The sequence below is a fragment of the Anser brachyrhynchus genome (assembly GCF_964034855.1).
Source record: "Anser brachyrhynchus genome assembly, chromosome: 23".
Classification (NCBI taxonomy): Eukaryota; Metazoa; Chordata; class Aves; order Anseriformes; family Anatidae; genus Anser; species Anser brachyrhynchus.
Genome location: NC_137716.1, coordinates 6866403 through 6883056, shown reverse-complemented (window position 1 = coordinate 6883056; position 16654 = coordinate 6866403). Strand labels below are relative to the sequence as shown.

The 16654-nt window shown below is 54.8% G+C and overlaps 2 protein-coding genes across 18 annotated transcripts in view; both read left to right on the top strand.

Annotated features, from left to right (window-relative positions):
* Positions 1–6139, top strand: part of TCF3 (transcription factor 3) — a 73755-nt gene extending 67616 nt beyond the window's left edge. For all 17 annotated transcript variants that reach the window (XM_080566356.1, XM_080566353.1, XM_080566349.1 and 14 more), the window contains one exon: positions 17–6139. The gene's annotated coding sequence lies outside the window, so the exon portion shown is untranslated. The remainder of the gene's footprint in view (positions 1–16) is intronic.
* A 3843-nt stretch (positions 6140–9982) lies between these two features.
* UQCR11 (ubiquinol-cytochrome c reductase, complex III subunit XI) lies at positions 9983–13712 on the top strand. The gene is made up of 3 exons (XM_080566402.1): positions 9983–10047; positions 11871–12005; positions 13448–13712. The coding sequence occupies exons 1-2, from the start codon at positions 9998–10000 to the stop codon at positions 11989–11991; spliced, it is 171 nt and encodes a 56-aa protein (XP_080422528.1). The 5' UTR covers positions 9983–9997; the 3' UTR covers positions 11992–12005; positions 13448–13712.
* Positions 13713–16654: the final 2942 nt, after the last annotated feature.

The window sequence follows — 16654 nt, the reverse complement described above, 5'->3', positions numbered from 1 at the left end:
CTTGTTTTGTTTGTAGATCTTTTTGTTCCTCTGGATACAGAGATCTGTAGGAAGAAAACCCTCGGTGTGACCTGCAACCTTCTCGAACCATAAACTTTAGTACTGCTAATACTGACACACGTGGACGGATCCTGGCATGACGTAAGGGGTGGAAAAACACTTTTGTCAAAAACAAAACAAAAACAAAAAAATTGCCTTAAGTATAAAGTGCGGAACAGTCAATACATATCACTCAGTTAGGAGGGGGTGGCGTGTTCTCTTGGCTTGTTCACAAGCAGCCAGCAGCAAAATTGTGCCTAAGCTTAATATTTCTTTTTTAAAAAAAAAGAACATTAGTTATGAGATTTTTTATGTAGAACAAATAGCAATGCCTTTTGTTTTTTTTAGCTTCTTTTGCATATGTTTTGTAAGCGACGAAAAGAATTTTTTTTTGTATAAAAAAATGTCTTGTACCCCATGCTTTTCTGCTGCTGTTTCTATAGTTAACGTTGCATCTTTAGGATCAACCAGAATATTAAAATTGTATTAAGAGAGACTGGATATAAAGAGGAATTCTCAGATTCGGCTCTGAAAGCCACTAAAAACGAATGTAGCCACAGCAAGGAGATGTTCTTCCTTGCCTGGCTTGTACCTTCCATTATAAAAAAAAAAAAAAAAGAAAAAAAAAACACAAACAAACTCGTGCTGAATTCACCATCTCTTTGCTTTGGCCACTTCTGATTTGGGAAAAGGAAGTTAAACAGCAAAGCAAGTTGCAGCAGCATCCTCTGCAGTGCTCCAGCTCCTCCCGGGAGGAGACCGAGGTCCATCAAAGCTCCCTGCAGGGTTCGCGTTCCTCCTGGAGGCTGCTGGCGGCTGCATCGCGCCTCCGGAGCGCCGTGGCAGGGAGGACGAGCTGCCGGGAGAGAGCAGGCGCTGGGGGGTGGAAGAGAACCAAGGGACTGGTGCGCTTCCAAGGTAAGCCAAGAAGCAACGCGGGTGCGAGAGGAAGACCCGGGGCGGAGCAGAACGCCCTGCGCCCGCGCATCCGAGCGAACTCCTGCTGTCAGAGGCGCTTCCAGGGGCTGTGCTGAACAAAGACGACCGAACAAAGCTGGAGGGACTGGGAAGAGGCAGAGGCAGGTGGAGCAAAGGCAGCAGCGGGGACCTTGCTCCGTCAGCGTCGGAGCGGATGGACGCACGGACACAGGAGCTGGAGGTGGTGGGAAGGGGAGCAGCCACTCCAGCCCTCGGCAAGCCGTGGCTGCGGCAGGATCCCCGCCTCTGCAGCGTCTCCACGCTCTGGAGCTGTGATCGCTGGAAGTGCAAATGCTGCAGGCTCAGGAAGAGGGGTGGTTTTGCATCCCGCCTTCACCCGCTGTCGTGTCTCCAAAGCATCCACAGAGGTGAGCTCAGCTCAGCACGCCACCCTTCTTGCCACCGGGGACGCATGGTGGCCGCTGTCGAGTGCTCCCGGCCTCCTCTCTCCATCTGGGAAGGACGGGGAGCAGCAAGCACCCGTCCCACACGACATACTCCGGTAGCCGAGCTGTGCCAACGACCCCTTCACTCCGAGGCTCACCGGGGCTGCTGCAGATGCCTCCAGCGTACCCAGCAGGAGGAAGCCCCAGCACACGGCGGGGGCCCCGCCGGCACGGGAGCCAGCACAGGGAGCTCAGCAGGGCCACGATGGTGCTGAGCTGCAGCAGCCCATCAGCAGCTGGCAACGGAAGAGCGTCCACCGGGATTTTTTTTTGTTTCTTCCCTCTCCTTCCCCTTCTCCAGAATCACTTCCGAAGTGTTTTGTGCCCGGATCTTCCCAGCAGACGGGGTCAGCACCCCAGGGCGAGGCGAAGCCCCAGCTCGGCAGCGCCTCCGATGCCCAGGGCCAGCTGCTGCCTGGCTCTGCCTGGCGGGGCCGGGCTGAGCGGGACAGTCTGGGGGCGCGGGGCTGGCCGGGGGGCACGTGGGGACAGCGAGCACAGCTGGAGCTCCAGCAGCAGGGTCCACCTCTCTCCACTTTGCTTCTCTGGCCTGTGTTTCTCGGGGAGCTGCATTGCTTCAGCATAGAGAAAGGGAAGGGCTGGTGAACAGGATTAGGTCCCGTGGCATTTCCTTGGCGTAACCTGGTGCTCTTTTTTTTTGTAGCCATGCTTTGTGCTCTAGCAAAACGTGTTGGAAACACTCAGGACATCGCTCGTCTCCCCGTAGGCATCCCAGACAGGAGCCGGGTGCGGTTGCTGGAGCAGGATGGGCCCCTGTCTCCCTGCTGGTCCAGCCGTAGCTCTTTTGGGTGCTCTTTTGGGGTAGGAAGTGGGGAGTCAGCTGCACTCGTGTGGGGCTTTCCGCGGGCTCAGCGCGGCTGCCCCAGTACCGGGGGGATGCAGCGATGTCCTAGCCTGGCAAGCTTGAAACCATACAAAAAGACTTTCAAGTGCTTCCCCAACACTTTGATTTAGCAACAAGACCTTGGGAAGGTGGTCGTGTACAGGTGGATTGAAAGAAAAGGCCCTGTAAAAAAAAAAATGCAGAAACTGTCAGCAAAGAACATGCGAAAATTTATGATTTGGTCAAAATGTCACTGAAAGCTTCATCCCCTCTGAGTGCTGCCTGACACTCCGCAGGCCAAGGGGGCTCTGGCTGACACAGCGCCTTTCCCAGCACCCCCAAACCGGCGGGCATTCCCACGGAGAGGGGGCTTTCCATCCGCGTTTAGGGGGTTTAGGTCTTTTGTCTGTAGCAAAACTGGCTAGCTTCCTTGGCAGGGCTTGGACAAAGGTGTGGCATGAGTCCTCGAGCATAAACCCCGCTGTGCCAGGGCCTGGGGAGGGTTTGGTTCCTCCATTCTCCAGCAGGGAAGCACGATGCGGGGGCCTGGCGCTGCTGCGCCCAGGAGCTGCCTCTTTTATAGGAGTGTAGCGAGGAAAAATGACTTTGGCTTGCCTGCTGTGCTTGGCTTGGGGTGAACGTGGTGCCTGTAACCTGCAGGGAAAGTGGCTTTTCTAAGAACAATCATCAGCCAGGTGCTGTCCCCGAAGCACCAGCCTGTTGCAATGAAACTCTTCGGGCGGAGTGGCCAGAGAACTCTGCTGGCGAGCTCGGAGATCTCTTTTCTGCCCCCTTTCTCTTCCCTGCCTGTCTGAGTGTCCCTTGCCCAGGGTGGTCCTGCCCAGGGAGGTGCCGTGGGCAGGTGATGTGCTGCGAGGTGGACCCGGTGCTGTGCTTCCTCCCTCGGCCCCGCTTGCGGAGCCGAGCGCGCCGCCAGGTGCTGGGGAGTGGCTGGAATCTGGTTTGTTAACAGCAAAACTCGCAGATTTTTGTTCTTTCTCCCTCTCTTCGCCTTCACCTGCTTTTGCCCCAGAGCAAAACAGCTGCAGCCTCCCCGAGACTGCACCGCGATGGTCTCGCACTGACGGCACCGGCGGGAGGTGGTGGCAGCCCCCGCCTGCGCCTGCTGCCAGCGCTCCCTGGGGAGCCGAATTCCAGCTCCCCCCTCCTTTGGCAGCCGCTCCCCTGCCCGTGACCCACCACCAGACCCACTCGCAGCCGAGCCAACTCGCCTGGCTGCCGTTCAGCTCCTGCTCTTTGCCAACATCTCCTCGGGCTCTCTGCCCCCTGCTTTTACATCTCGCTCTGGTTTCCTAAGGTGCTGTGCCGGCGGGAGGGGACAGGACCCGCGACGTCTGGGTCGCAGCCCGTGCCACCTCCTGCACCGAGCTCCAGCCTGGGAGCGAGGGATGCGGCTGCGCACGGTGCGGGGACGTGCTCTGCCTGCCCACTGCTCGGGGCCCTGGTCTGTGCCTGGCACTTGGGGTTTTTGCCCTCTCCAGCTGCGAAATGCAGAAGCGTGATGTGAGAGCTCCCCAGCCGTGACCTCGGCGGGCAGTCGGTGCGTTGGCGATGCGCCGGTTTCCTAGAGGTTTTGCACTTGCCGCCCGGTGGTGATCGAACAGGAAGGGCAGAGGCAGGCTGGGATTTCCCCAGGAGTCTGCAATTTCAGGTTCAGTGCAGAAGCTTCTCTCAAAGGTCCTTTGTGTCTCACGCGCGCTGAAGCCAGCAGAGCCTTTGGGGCCTGGGCCCTGGCTGGGTGATTCACTGCTCCCTCCCCTCAGCCTGCAGAGGAGAGGGGGCCCTCGAGAAACAGGAGGCTTGCGACCCCCCATTCCCCTTCCTCGCCATCCCTGAGCTTTGCTTTCATGGGATGGCCGCCAACTTACGTCCCGGCAGAGCCCATGGTCCTGCAGGCCCTGCTGCATGCCGTGCTGGTGAATCGGGGCCAGCTCCAGGTGCAGCCAGCCCCCAGGCTGGGGCTTTAGCAAAGAGCTGGGGACGGGGAGGTGACGCAGAGCTGGCGCTGGAGCTGGGCTGGGACAGGCAGTGAGCCCCAGACACGGGGCTGGCTGACCTGGAGCAAGCCGTGGCTGCTGGATTCCCCCCTTCCTGCTTAACACCAGCAATAGCAAGACCTGTTCTCTGCACCACAAGCTTGCACGAGGTCTTTGCCCTGTGAAATCCTATGCAACCCCCTCTCCTGTCCCCCGGGGCTCTGCAGGTCCCAGCCCAGCCCCTTCTCTCCGCTCTTGTCCATGACTGCTGAGCCCCTGCTCCCTGCTGCTCTCAGGGTCCAGCTTCATTTCTAGCAGCTCCAAAACCATTTTCAGGCCGGCGCCCCGGAACCAGGGGGGTGGACGAGTGATGAGAGCACAGGAACACCCCCTCCAACTCGTGCTGCGGGAGCTGAGCACTGAATTGGAGGGGCAGGGCCTGTCCTGGGGCTCTTCCGTGCACGCTTCACCCTCCCGTGCCTTCTGCTCGATGCTCAGCAGCTCGCTGCCAGCATCCTTCATCTCGCCCCCTCTTCCCCAGCACCTCCGCCTGGAGCAGCTGCGTCCCACCTCCTTGCTGGGCCAGGCTTCCTTCATCCACCTCCAGCCCCGAGGTGGCTCAAGCCCGTCCGCTGGGCTAGGAGGATTTGGGAGATGGGTGCTGCAGCGGGTCTGGGGTCCGCAGCCCTTGCGGCGGGTGTGGGGAGCTGCTGCTCCCTGCAGAGGTTTCATCTTCAGGGCCTTCACCCACGGGGCTCCCGCGGGAGCCGAGCGCGGAGGCGGCATCCTTTCTGCTAAAACTTGTGTTCCCGTCCTGCGTGCCCCCCTCGGGGGGCGAGAGGCAGCCCCGCCGTGAGGCTCCACACCAGTATTGCTGTTCCTCCGCTGTTGTACGCCTCCTGCTCCTCGGGCCTTGCGATCCCCGCTGTGGGCACAGCGCGGCCGCAGGCAGTGGCACTGGGGGGGGAGCAGAGGGGTTGCGCTGTAAAACGGGGGGAGCCGGGTGCCGAGGCCGCCTGCTGACGAGCAGCAAGCTGGGGACGCCGCGGTTCCCCCTTCCCGCGTCTCCCAAATCACTTGAAACCCACCAGCGCTTGAGCAAACCTTGTAACGCGGGGGCTCGGGGAGGGACGGGGCCGCGGGAGGCCGAGCGCTCCCCTGCCGGAGGTGTTGGAGCTGTGAGAGGGGAAGGAGGCAGCCGGGGAGGCCGAGCGGGGACGGCCTCGCGGTCTGCAGGAAAGGAACCATTTTCTAAGGAGCTCCCTGAGAAAACGAAGCATTACTTGGTTGCTCTTCATATATATTTTTGTAGGAGGGGGGGGTGGGAGAGCAGACGGGAGATGCGTGCGGACGTTGTTTATTTTTAACCCCATAGAAAGTTTTGGGTTGGTTTTGGTTTTTGGCCTTTAAAAAAAATTGGTCCTTGCTTTTGATGTTTATGCTGCCTACCTGTAAATCCAGATGTACTTAAGTGGCTGAAATCCTTGTTCTTAAATCAGATACACATTATAGTTTTGAACTATATATATAGTAAATATATATATATATATGCCTAACCCAGCAAAAATAAAAAAATAGAAAAATAAAGTATTTGGGGGTGGGGAAATGAGTTGTTCTTTGAAATGAATCACAATTGGGGGATTAAATTGTGTTTCCGAGTGCCTCAAGATAAGAATTGTTTTCATTTTTTTAAATAATTTTATACAAGTGTCAAAACAGCTGGCTGGATTATTTGGAATTTTTAAATAATCCTAACTTTTTTAAAGTAGATTTTGAGAACTGTCCTGTATATAACAGTAATGTAGCAATAAATGTGACATTTTATAACAATATTACCTTTTTTCCCCATATCTGTCTTTCAGATGTTGTATACCTATGAATGAAAAGTTGTAATAAAGGTTTTACCTTGTACAAAAAAAAAAGAAAGAAGGAAAAGACGAGCCACAGCAGGTTTCCAGGTGCTGTCCCCTCGCTCTCTGTTCCTCCTGCCCACCGAATGGGCGCCGTGGGGCAGCCTGAGCTGCTGCTGCCCCCGGGGAAGGCTTCCAGCTCTGCCCGTCACCGCGGGATCGGGGCAGCTTCCAGGAGGCTTTGGCAGACCTGGGGGTGCTGGGGTCTCTGGCACAGCTTCTCCTTCGGCCGTGCCATGGTCAAAGAGGTCCTGGGCCTCCTCCCCGGGGCGTTGCTGCTTCCCCGCCTCTGCCCTGCCTGGGGAGCACCCAGCGAGGTCGGGGCCGCTCGGTGCAAGCAGGCACTTGGGATAAATGTGGCCAGCCCCTGCCAGGAGCCCGGCACAGCGTGGGGAGGGGGGAGACGACCTGGCAGAGTGGTCGGGAGGGCTTAAAGCCACCAGGAACGGACTGGAGCAGGTAGCAGGAGGTCGTCCAGCCTCACGAGTGCATCGTAGGGGTGAGGCAGTGCCCTGGCCAAGCTGCATCAGGCGTGATGGTTCTGCATCTGCAGCCCACCGCTGTGCTGCCTGGCTGGGTTCTCCCTTCCCTGGTCCCCCAGCCTTCACTGGGCAGCTCCCCCGTGCATCGCCCCTCTGATCAACAGGCATTTCCCCCAGCTTGTCATCACGTTAACCCTTGTGGTTTCAGTGGTTGGGTTAACCCCCTGCTGCCAGCTTGCTGATCACATCAGGCTACTGCGGGGGGAAACGAAGCCGTGGCAGCTGCAGCCAGGAGCACCGAGCCCCAGCGGACCCTCTCTGAGGCCCTGGTGTCGTGATGCTGCCTGACAGCAGCTCCTTCCTCAGGCTTGCTGCTGGCATTTCTGCTGCGCTGCTCCTGCCCAGGGCTTGTCCACACAGTGCCATGAAGGAGAAACCGACCAAATTAACTAAGCAGTGACTCTTGCAGTAATTAGTTAAATGTCATTAAGCCCTGTCTCCCTTCTCTCGGCAGTAAGCAAGCTCTTTTTGAGGTAGTGCACTGCTCTTCCCGAGCCGCAGCGAGTGAATCAAATGACTGTCCTTTTAATTCAGTGTCTCCTTGTCCCAGCTGATACACTTCGCCTCGTCCTCTTTGCCTTCACTGCCTCCTCGCGGGGCTTGGTTTTTCCCTGCGTTGTTCCTCGCTTGCTCAGCCCTGGGAGTTGCATGGCCGTGTGCCCAGCCTACTTGCTTTCCTCCCTAGAGCTGGCTAAGTGCTAGGACAGGTCCAGAGAAGCCAAACTGCTTCAGGACACCAAATACTTTGGTTATTGAGAAATTTGAAATGTGATCTGCCAGGCCAGGGAGTGAAGAGCGCTCTCAGGGTGAGGCTGGAGCCATCTACCCCTATCAGGACAAGGAAGGGTGAGGACTGAGAAACCAAGCTTGTACCAAATCTAGACGTGAGAGAAAAGCGTGCCTGGGAGCAAGGCTGCAGCTTGGAAGACAGACGCTCAGAGATGCACCAGGCGGAATGTAACGCAGGCAAGCGCCTGGGCTGGGAGCTGAGGGCAGGAGCAACGCAGGAGGTGCTGCAGAGTGGCCGAGAGCAAATAGTTCGCTCCAGGCTTCCCTGTGGTGTCCCTAAGGCAGCTCTGGGCAACCAGGCTCACTGCCCTCTCTCCTGCTTCCAAACATAAAGGGACAGCTGTGCCACAGAAGCCAGCCAGGGAAGAAAGTGTCCCTCACCTCGGTGGCCTCTTACAGTTAGAGGTAAGCTTCAGCTCCCTGCTGTGGTCTGAGCCATGTTCTCGTCCCAGCAGCTGAAACGAGTTTCTGCAAGGAAAGAGCAAGCGTGGTGTCACAGTGTGGTGTCCAGAGCAGCCAGCTGATCCCTTTGTGTGGCACTTGAACTGCAGATGACAGTAAAATACATTGGAAGAAGATAATATTGCTGTTGGTTTAACCAGGAAATTGGTAGTATTATTGTCTCTTTCGGTGTCTGCCTGGACTGTGGAAAATCAGGAGGAAATGCCCTCAGAATTGCCTTGAAAGCCCCAGGGCTTTTCTGAAGATACACATTGAGATGTTTTTCATTGCCTCTAAAGTTTGGAGTTATTTTGTTGGTTTTTTTTTTTTTTTTGGGTCATCTAGGAAACTCTAATTGCAAATTGAAAGCTGAGACTGTCCTGCATTTGCATGACTTCAAGACACAGAGCTGAAATGTCATTAAAAAAGCAAAACCTGTGCAGAGCCTGCCCACCAGGCTCACTCCCCCTCCATACCCACAGCGGCGGTGGCAAAGGCACCGGTTTCCTGCAGGATCGCACGCCGTGCGGCGCCGTCTGACTTCCTCATGCACCAGCTGGTGCGTGGGCAACGGAGAAAAAAACTCACAGAAATGAACCCAAAAGCCTGCATGGTTCAGTAACCTGCATCGCCCCGCTGGTATCTAGGCAGAGAAAAACTCAAACCGTCAAAATGTGGTGGTGAAGTTGATCATGCAAAGAGCTGATAAAATAGCTGTCCTGTGTCCCGGTGAGAAGGAAAAAAAAAAAAAAACAGGCTGGATTTTTGCAAGAGATTCAGCTCTGTGGATCTGGGCTCTGTGAAACATGCACACGCAGCACAGGGTGTGAAGGAAGGTGCTGGCTGCTGGCATCGCTCCTGGACACCGGCTCTGACGGGGTTTGCAGCCCCAAGGCTGAGGCAGCCCAGCCACGGAGCTCAGGCAGATGAGAGCATCGGGCTCCAGCGTCCCCCTGGACTTTCTGGGACCTGCAGATTAACAAGAAGCTGAGCTGGCTTTGGGGGGGTCAGAGGAACTTTATGGAACCATTGGTGGATTTAGGGATGTTTTATGAAAAAATCTGGCTCAAAACTCCCTCTCCTGTTGGGAGAGGATGAGTGACAGCAGCAAGGAGGGTTTGCAGAGGCACGGACAGGCGCTGGAGAAACTCCTCTGGACAGATGCCAGCCTCCTCCAGCACGGAGTGCCAGAAGCTGAGCTGGTGCCAGCGTGGGGTCAGCACCAGATCCTCAGGAGTCATGTTCCTGCTCCAGCATGAGGACAGGGGGCTCACCCCACATCTCTGCCCTTGTATAGGGGCAGACCCAGCCCCTCAGGGCTTGTGACCCCTCTTCCTTGTGGTGACAGGGCCAGCCCCCGCAGGCCTCTCCGTTGTAGGCACGGGGGCGTGCCCTGAGGGCTTGTGTCCCTTGCCATGTGTGGGGACTGGGCCAGATCCTCAGGGCTCACCTCCCTGTCCTGGTGAGGGGACAGGGCCAACCATCCTGTGTCCCTGTCCTGGTGTGGGGGCCAACCATCCTGTGTCCCTGTCCTGGTGTGGGGACAATGCCTAACCGTCCCGTGTCCCTGTCCTGCTGTGGGGACAGGGCCAGTCCCTCCCAGCGGGTTGCCCAGGGAGGTGGTGGCATCTCCACCCCTGGGGGTGTTCGAGGAGAGGCTGGACGTGGTGCTTGGGGACAGGGTTCGGTGGGTGACAGTGGTGGGAGGGGGACGGTTGGACCAGGTGATCTCGGAGGTCTTTTCCAACCCTAATGATTCGGTGATTTATGGTTCTATCCCCTGTGACCCTGTCATGCTGTGGGGACAGGGCAATGCCCCCCGTGTCCCTGCCAGGCCCTGTCCCCTCAGAGCCCCCGCCCCCCCCATAGGCACGGAGACCCGTTGCCATGACAACACGGCCGCGCTCAGGCAGCGCCGCGGGCAGCCCCTGGCGGCGGGCCGGGGGCCTTCCTCTGCGCGGCGCGGGGCGGCGGCGCATGCGCGGGGCGGGGGTGACTTTGAGGCGACGCCATGTTGAGCAGGGTGCTGGGGCCGCGCTACGCCCAGCTGCTGCAGAACTGGTGAGGGGCGGGGGGGGTCCTGGGAGAGGGGGTTTACGGGGTCCGGGGGGGGGTTACGGGGTTCTGAAGGGGGTTATGGGGTCCTGGGGGGCGGTTATGGGGTCCTGGGGGGCAGTTATGGGGTCCTGAGGGGGTTACGGGGTCCTGGGGGGCGGTTACGGGGTCCTGAGGGGCGGTTACGGGGTCCTGAGGGGGTTACGGGGTCCTGAGGGGGTTACGGGATCCTGAGGGGGTTATGGGGTCCTGAGGGGGTTATGGGGTCCTGAGGGGGTTATGGGGTCCTGAGGGGGTTATGGGGTCCTGGGGGGGGGTTATGGGGTCCTGAGGGGGTTATGGGGTCCTGAGGGGGTTATGGGGTCCTGAGGGGGTTATGGGGTCCTGAGGGGGTTATGGGGTCCTGAGGGGGTTATGGGGTCCTGAGGGGGTTATGGGGTCCTGAGGGGGTTATGGGGTCCTGAGGGGGTTATGGGGTCCTGAGGGGGTTATGGGGTCCTGAGGGGGTTATGGGGTCCTGAGGGGGTTATGGGGTCCTGAGGGGGTTATGGGGTCCTGAGGGGGTTATGGGGTCCTGAGGGGGTTATGGGGTCCGGGGGGGGGGGTGGTTATGGGGTCCGGGGGGGAGGGGTTATGGGATCCTGAGGGGGTTATGGTGGCCTGGGGGGAGGGTTATGGGGTCCTGAGGGGGTTATGGGGTCCTGGGGGGGGGGGGGCGATTATGGGGTCCGGGGGGGCGGGTTATGGGATCCTGGGGGGGGGGGTTATGGGGTCCGGGGGGGCGGGTTATGGGATCCTGGGGGGGGGTGTTATGGGGTCCGGGGGGGGGGGGGGGTTATTGGGTCCTGGGAGGCTGCAGCCGGCCCTCAGCTCCCCCTCTGGGCCCTGTTCTGCTCCCCTCAGGGAGCTTTGGGGCGCCCCAGCCCTGCTGGGGGCTGCTGCAGGAGCCGGGGGAGCCCTGAGGGGGGGCTGGGGGTGTTCAGGGAGAGAGAAGGCTCTGGGGAGACCTGACAGCGGGCTGTGTGCCTGGAGGGGCTGCAGGAAAGCTGGGAGGGACTCTTTGTCAGGGGGGCAGTGACAGAACAAGCAGTAATGGCTTTAAACTAATAGAGGGTAGGTTTAGATGAGCTGTCAGGAAGAAATTCTTCCCCCTGAGGGCGGTGAGGCCCTGGCTGAGGCTGCCCCGAGGTGCTGTGGGTGCCCCATCCCTGGCAGTGCCCAAGGCCAGGCTGGATGGGGCTGGGGGCAGCCTGGGGTGCTGGAGGGGTCGTGCCCATGGCAGGGGTGGGACGGGGTGGGCTTTGAGGTCCCTTCCAACCCAAACCTCTCCGTGGTTCTCTGTTGGTGCAGTGGGGGTCCACAGCTGGGGTTGCAGCAGTGAGAGGTGCCTGTTGGGGTTAGATTTTATCCCACCATGGTTTGACAGCTGGGCATTTGGCCTCCGTGTTGTCCTGGCTGTCCTCAGAGCGTTTCAGAGGTGCCTGCTGCAGCACCTGAGGTTGTCAGTTCATGGTGAGGAAGGATGAGGTAGCCACAGGCAAGAATAAAGGGGACACGAGCTGTAGAGTTAGAATAATAAACCAAGCTGTATGTCTTTTCTAAGCTTAGTAGCACCCCTCTTAAATAAAAGCTTATCAACCCTTTCCTGTAAAAACATCTTGGTTATCTTGGAAACCAGCTCCTTTGTGCATGGGGTTCTCTCCAAGTTTCTGCCAAGCTGCTTTCTTGATTGAAATGAATTTCCCAGGTACCTTGGGGTGAGCGTCTGCCAGCCCTCTGACCGTGGAGGATTGGTTGTTTACCCATGTGCGTCTGCCTCTCTTCTTTAGGACTCCCACCCTCGTCACGTGGGGTGGTGTAGCTGGTGCTGGCGTAATATGGATCACAGACTGGAAGCTCGTCCTTCAGTACGTGCCCTACATCGGTGGCAAGTATAAAAATGAAGACTAAGCTTCCCTCTAACGGTGAGTTTGCTTTGTGCACCTGGCAGCTTTAAGTGGTAGAGGTGTGTGGATGTGGCAGTTGGCATGCCTCGTTTCTCCAGGGCACGGCCAAATTGTTGGTCCAAAACAGCGCTGCTTAATCTGGTGTTATTCAATGTTTATTGCTTTGTCTTGTTTTGTTCTGTGGGCAGGGCTTCTCAGAGTGCCAAAGGATGAAATATTAATAAGAGTCTTATTCTCAAGTGATTATTTGGTAAGCAGTGGATTTTTCACAGTTCACCGAGATTCTTGAGAAGCCAAATAAAGTCTTTTGTGGTAATTTGGAACTTCTAAGGGAGCCACTTGCTTCTAATCTTAGCTAGAATGGCTTCAAGCTCAAGACTGGTTTTGTTGTCAGGCAAATTCGGATGCCTTTCTGTTCCATGGAGTTACTAAAAATAAGCTAGGCGTTCTGTGCTGGTTACTATATACAAAAAATTCATCTGAAAATTGGCTTTCTCGAGGTGTTTTTTCCTCTCCCTTTCTAATTGCATATGAAACACACTGTTCTTTTTGTAAGTTCTTGTAAGTTTTGAGGTTTTTGTAAGACTGGCCATCCATAAAGCTAGAGCAGCAATTACAGTACCTGCTGTTGGGCCTCTGAATACACGCACGTGTAGTAAGCAGGCTTAGAACTAGTTCATTCCTTGCTGCAGATATAAGAATTATGAAGACTTTGCCTTACATTAAAGGATGCTGACAGGAAGAGGCCGACAGGAAGCTGTATGCCCCTCCATATATGCTGCTGCTTCTCAGAATAACTTACGTATAAACGTTGGTAGATGAAAGTGAGGGGCTTGCCTTCAAGCTGCACAACTTCATAGAGAAACCAGTCACAGGAAAGAACATCAGTGCTTCCGTAAGGCTTTTTGCAGAGGTACCTGTTGGATTTTAAATGTTTTACCGTGTCTTCCCTGTTTTCAAAGTGTGCATCAAACAGGTTATTTATTCCTCAGCGTAACCAAAGGATGAAAGAAATTTTTCATGAGACTCAGCTGTGCTCGTAGTATCTCAGGTGACTGTGGAAGTTTGTGGAGAAGTCAGCGGAAAAGCTCTCAGGTGATGTAGGAACGATTAAATTAAGCAGAAGGGGCTTTCTTTATGTAAAAACTGTCCTGGTCAGTAGTAGGTACGTGGATGCCTTCCTGAGCCCACAGCTTACGTTCTCTGTCTTCACATAAGAGCGCTGATGTGTCAGTGTGCACAAATCATCTGGAAAACGCTCAGTGCTGTAGAGAAAGAGGATGTTTCTGTGGTGGCCTACGGTTCCTTCCAAAGAGACTTAAAAGCCTTCTGGTGTTGGTGTATCTGTAACAGAAACGTCTTGTGTGAATACCGGAGGGTTTTGAAATCTCTCCGTAGTGCTGACTGCTGCAGCACGTTGCAGGAAGCGCTGCTTAATGACTGCTTTGTGTTTATTGTAGGAAATTTATCGCTGGATTGAGTGTTTTGGAGCCATCCGTCCGCTGAGACCTGCTTTGAGGTGAACTTGAAATGCCTGGTACAGATTCTGCAACGGGCTGCCACGTCCCGCTCTCTGCCGTGAGCAGCTGTGGCCACTTGGTTGTGACCGGGTTTTACTTCACGTACCAGCCTGCCTAGTGCTCTTCTCATCACTTCCACAGCTGGTCTTGGCGTAATGCAAGTAATTTGTAAAGCTGATGTACAAAATAAACCAAGTGAATGATGTTTTGGTGGTGCTGTTATCTTCTTTGCCTGTGTTCTTTAAACTGGATCCCTGTTCTGGTTCTGTGTTGTGTCTTCAGCTCGTCTGAATGCGTGTCCTAAGGAGGGTGTGCCACGTGTTCGCCTCGTTTCCTGCGCAGTTTCCTCAGGCACCAACAAGTGCCTGCTGGTAGGGCTGGGCTTACTGAGCCTTTGGTTTGTCCCGGGGTAGTTGTTGCTCGTCACTTTTAATGCTGCTGTGGTCTTTGAACTATTCTTCGTGACGTGTTGATTGTAAGCTGGTCCTTCCTAGCTCAGCCGCGTCCGTGGGCTCTTGCCTCCAGTTAACTTTTCATAGCCAGTGCTGCAGAGTTCCGCGGTAGCACAGATTGCCGGCATTTAGTGCAAGGCTTTGTTTGTTTTTAACATCAACTTCTGCATCCACACAGATAGGTTAAGAGGTCAACACCTATTTAAAGCCGTATGCCTGTCTAAAAATAGGCTAGCTTTTTCTGCTAGCTGAAAATAGGCTGGCTTTTCTTGTCCAGGGGCTCAGGGAAGGTAGTCTGCAAACCCTGGGAGGTTTTCGGTACACAAGGATGAAACCCAGTGGCTTAGAGAGCTTCAGGGTTACTTTTTTAATGTGGCTGTTGAGTAGGAAAATAATATACATCTGTATTTCTTAGGTGTATCTATCAAAATACAAATTAGGGACGTAACAGCCCGCTGCAGAGCACTTTACATGAAAAAGTCTTTAGCTGTTAGATGAAGCATGGGGATTGGTCTCGACGTAGTCTCAGCCACGAAGCCACAGCAGACAACTCAGACCCGGGGGGAAGTTCAGCCCTTTTCCCCAAAGGCCAAAATTTGCAAGCAAATGTGTCTGTGTGATAACAGGATCGCTGTTCTCTCTCTGTTCGGTGCCAAATTCCATCTAGTTAGAATTTTTGGCATTTCCTTAATGCTTGAATCTCTTTAGGGAAAACTTTATCTCAGTTGCAGTAGCTGTGCTGTTTGGGTGTTACACTCAGGGTTGAAGGCTCCTCAGTGATGTTTCTGCGGAAAACTTGTAAAATCTGGCAGGACGCTTGAACTACGTAACAATAACTGCTTCAGCATTAATGCAGCATCATCGATAATGAGTTGTGTGGGGAAAACAAATTATTTCCCTATGCAAAACTCACTCCAGTCGGGCAGTACAGAAGCGTGATGGGCTAATCGTGTTATTTCTGCAGTCTGTCCCCTCACCAGCTGCAGCAGTGCTCCTGGACTGAGGGCTAAAGCCCCTGTGCCTGGAAATGCTGACGACAACAGCCCTGAGGATGCACACGGCCATCGACCCACCTTCATCTGAGGCATGCCTTGAAAGTGGGCATTGTGCTAGCCTACGTTCGCATGCCATCAAGATCGTAAGATCAGATTTGAACAGTTAGGCTGTGCTCTCCCTTACCTGTTCAACATGTCTAGACAGGACAGGCATAACGCGCTGCTGCTGACTTCAGAAATGACCTAGTTTTGGCGTGCTCCTGCGGGTGGCTGAGCCTCTGCTCCCACTGCTCAGAGAAGTCTCCAGGAGGCCTCAGACCCAGGACCTGCCTCTGTTGCCTGCTCTGTGGAGGACCGTGGTCTTCCCGTGTTCGCAGCCTGCGGCTTGCTAACAACCCTCACAGAGTGAGGGTTGTTAGCAAGGACCCAGTGATAGCGCTGTGCACAGCAGATTGGATCAGAAAATACTTCAAAAACATATTCCAAACACCAGCTGCCTGTGCAGGCAGGCACTGTCAGGAATATATGGACTTTGGATTTGTTTACCCTTTGGCGATTGTTCAGCTGCTTGTGTTTTCTGCTGCATTTCAAATGATGTTTTTGTCTCTAATTAACCCTAAGATTAGCCTATAACTAATTTAATTTCTAGTATTTCTTCCACAAGAGCAAGCATTCTTCAGAAATACGCCATTAGAAATGGCTTTGCATTCTTGGGCAAATTTCTGTTAAAATCTGAGTAATTACTCTCCAGGTGCTGGGGTGATCTTTCTAGTTTTTACTATCCTAGTTTTACTATCCTAGTTTTTACTATCCTAGCGTTACCTCTTTTCTAATAGTTAATTATTTTTTTCAGAGTGAGCTAACAAAACATCACATGCGTTATATGAACAAATTAGTTAAAGACCAGGAGCTGACGGAGGAGGAGAAGCTTCCCTTTTGCAGCCGGAGAGATCCACTAGAGGGCACAGCAGTGGCTCAGCCACGGGGCTGAGCGTTTACAGAAATCAAAAAGCGCCTTCAGCTTGGTGTCAGCTACACAGCTTAAAAACAAGCTCTAAAAACAGCAAGACTTGTGTTCCAGTATGCCTTTTTTTGTTTTTGAATGGTTCTTTTGAATGTTTGGTCCGGACACTTCGCTTTCCTCGTGAAGGGTGTCGGTAGGTGGAGGGGGAACACGGGGCTGTTATCGCGACCACCCCAGCCCCATCCAGTCTGTTGTATTCAGCTCTAGAGACCTTGCCGCTCTCCTGGCTGCTGCAGCCTCCGGATCAACCTCAGCTCCCTCTGAGGGAGCCTCTCGTGGGCTGGCTGTTCCCTGGCGAATCCTGCTCTGAAATAAGCTCCTCTGTTGGGGCTGGGATGCTCCGCTGCAGAGCAGAAGGGAGAGCTACCCGCGGAGCTCAATGGAAGAGGTTTTTCTGTCTGGACATCCTGTGCTAGCTTCTATGTCTGGCAGCAGCTGATTTTGGTGATTTTTGGATTATCTGCTAGTCCTGGAGCAACGCAGGCTGCCTGGCACCCGAGTACACCCAGCTGGTATCAGTGTCTGCAAGTACCTCACCCTCTGTACCTCAGCAGCATTCCCAAAGGAACACAGGAACACTTTTCATTGGGCTCAAGAGCTCCTACCCAAATTTCCATGTACTCTTACAGTAAACATCATCTTTTTTTGCAGCCTGTTGCCTGTCAGTGAAAACCAG

What these genes read in the sequence shown, in the direction of transcription:
- UQCR11 (XM_080566402.1), top strand. Translation starts at nt 9,998, where the DNA reads ATGTTGAGCAGGGTGCTGGGGCCGCGCTACGCCCAGCTGCTGCAGAAC. An exon ending in GCCCAGCTGCTGCAGAACTG is followed by an intron (nt 10,048 to 11,870) that starts GTGAGGGGCGGG and finishes TCTCTTCTTTAG; the next exon opens with GACTCCCACCCTCGTCACGT.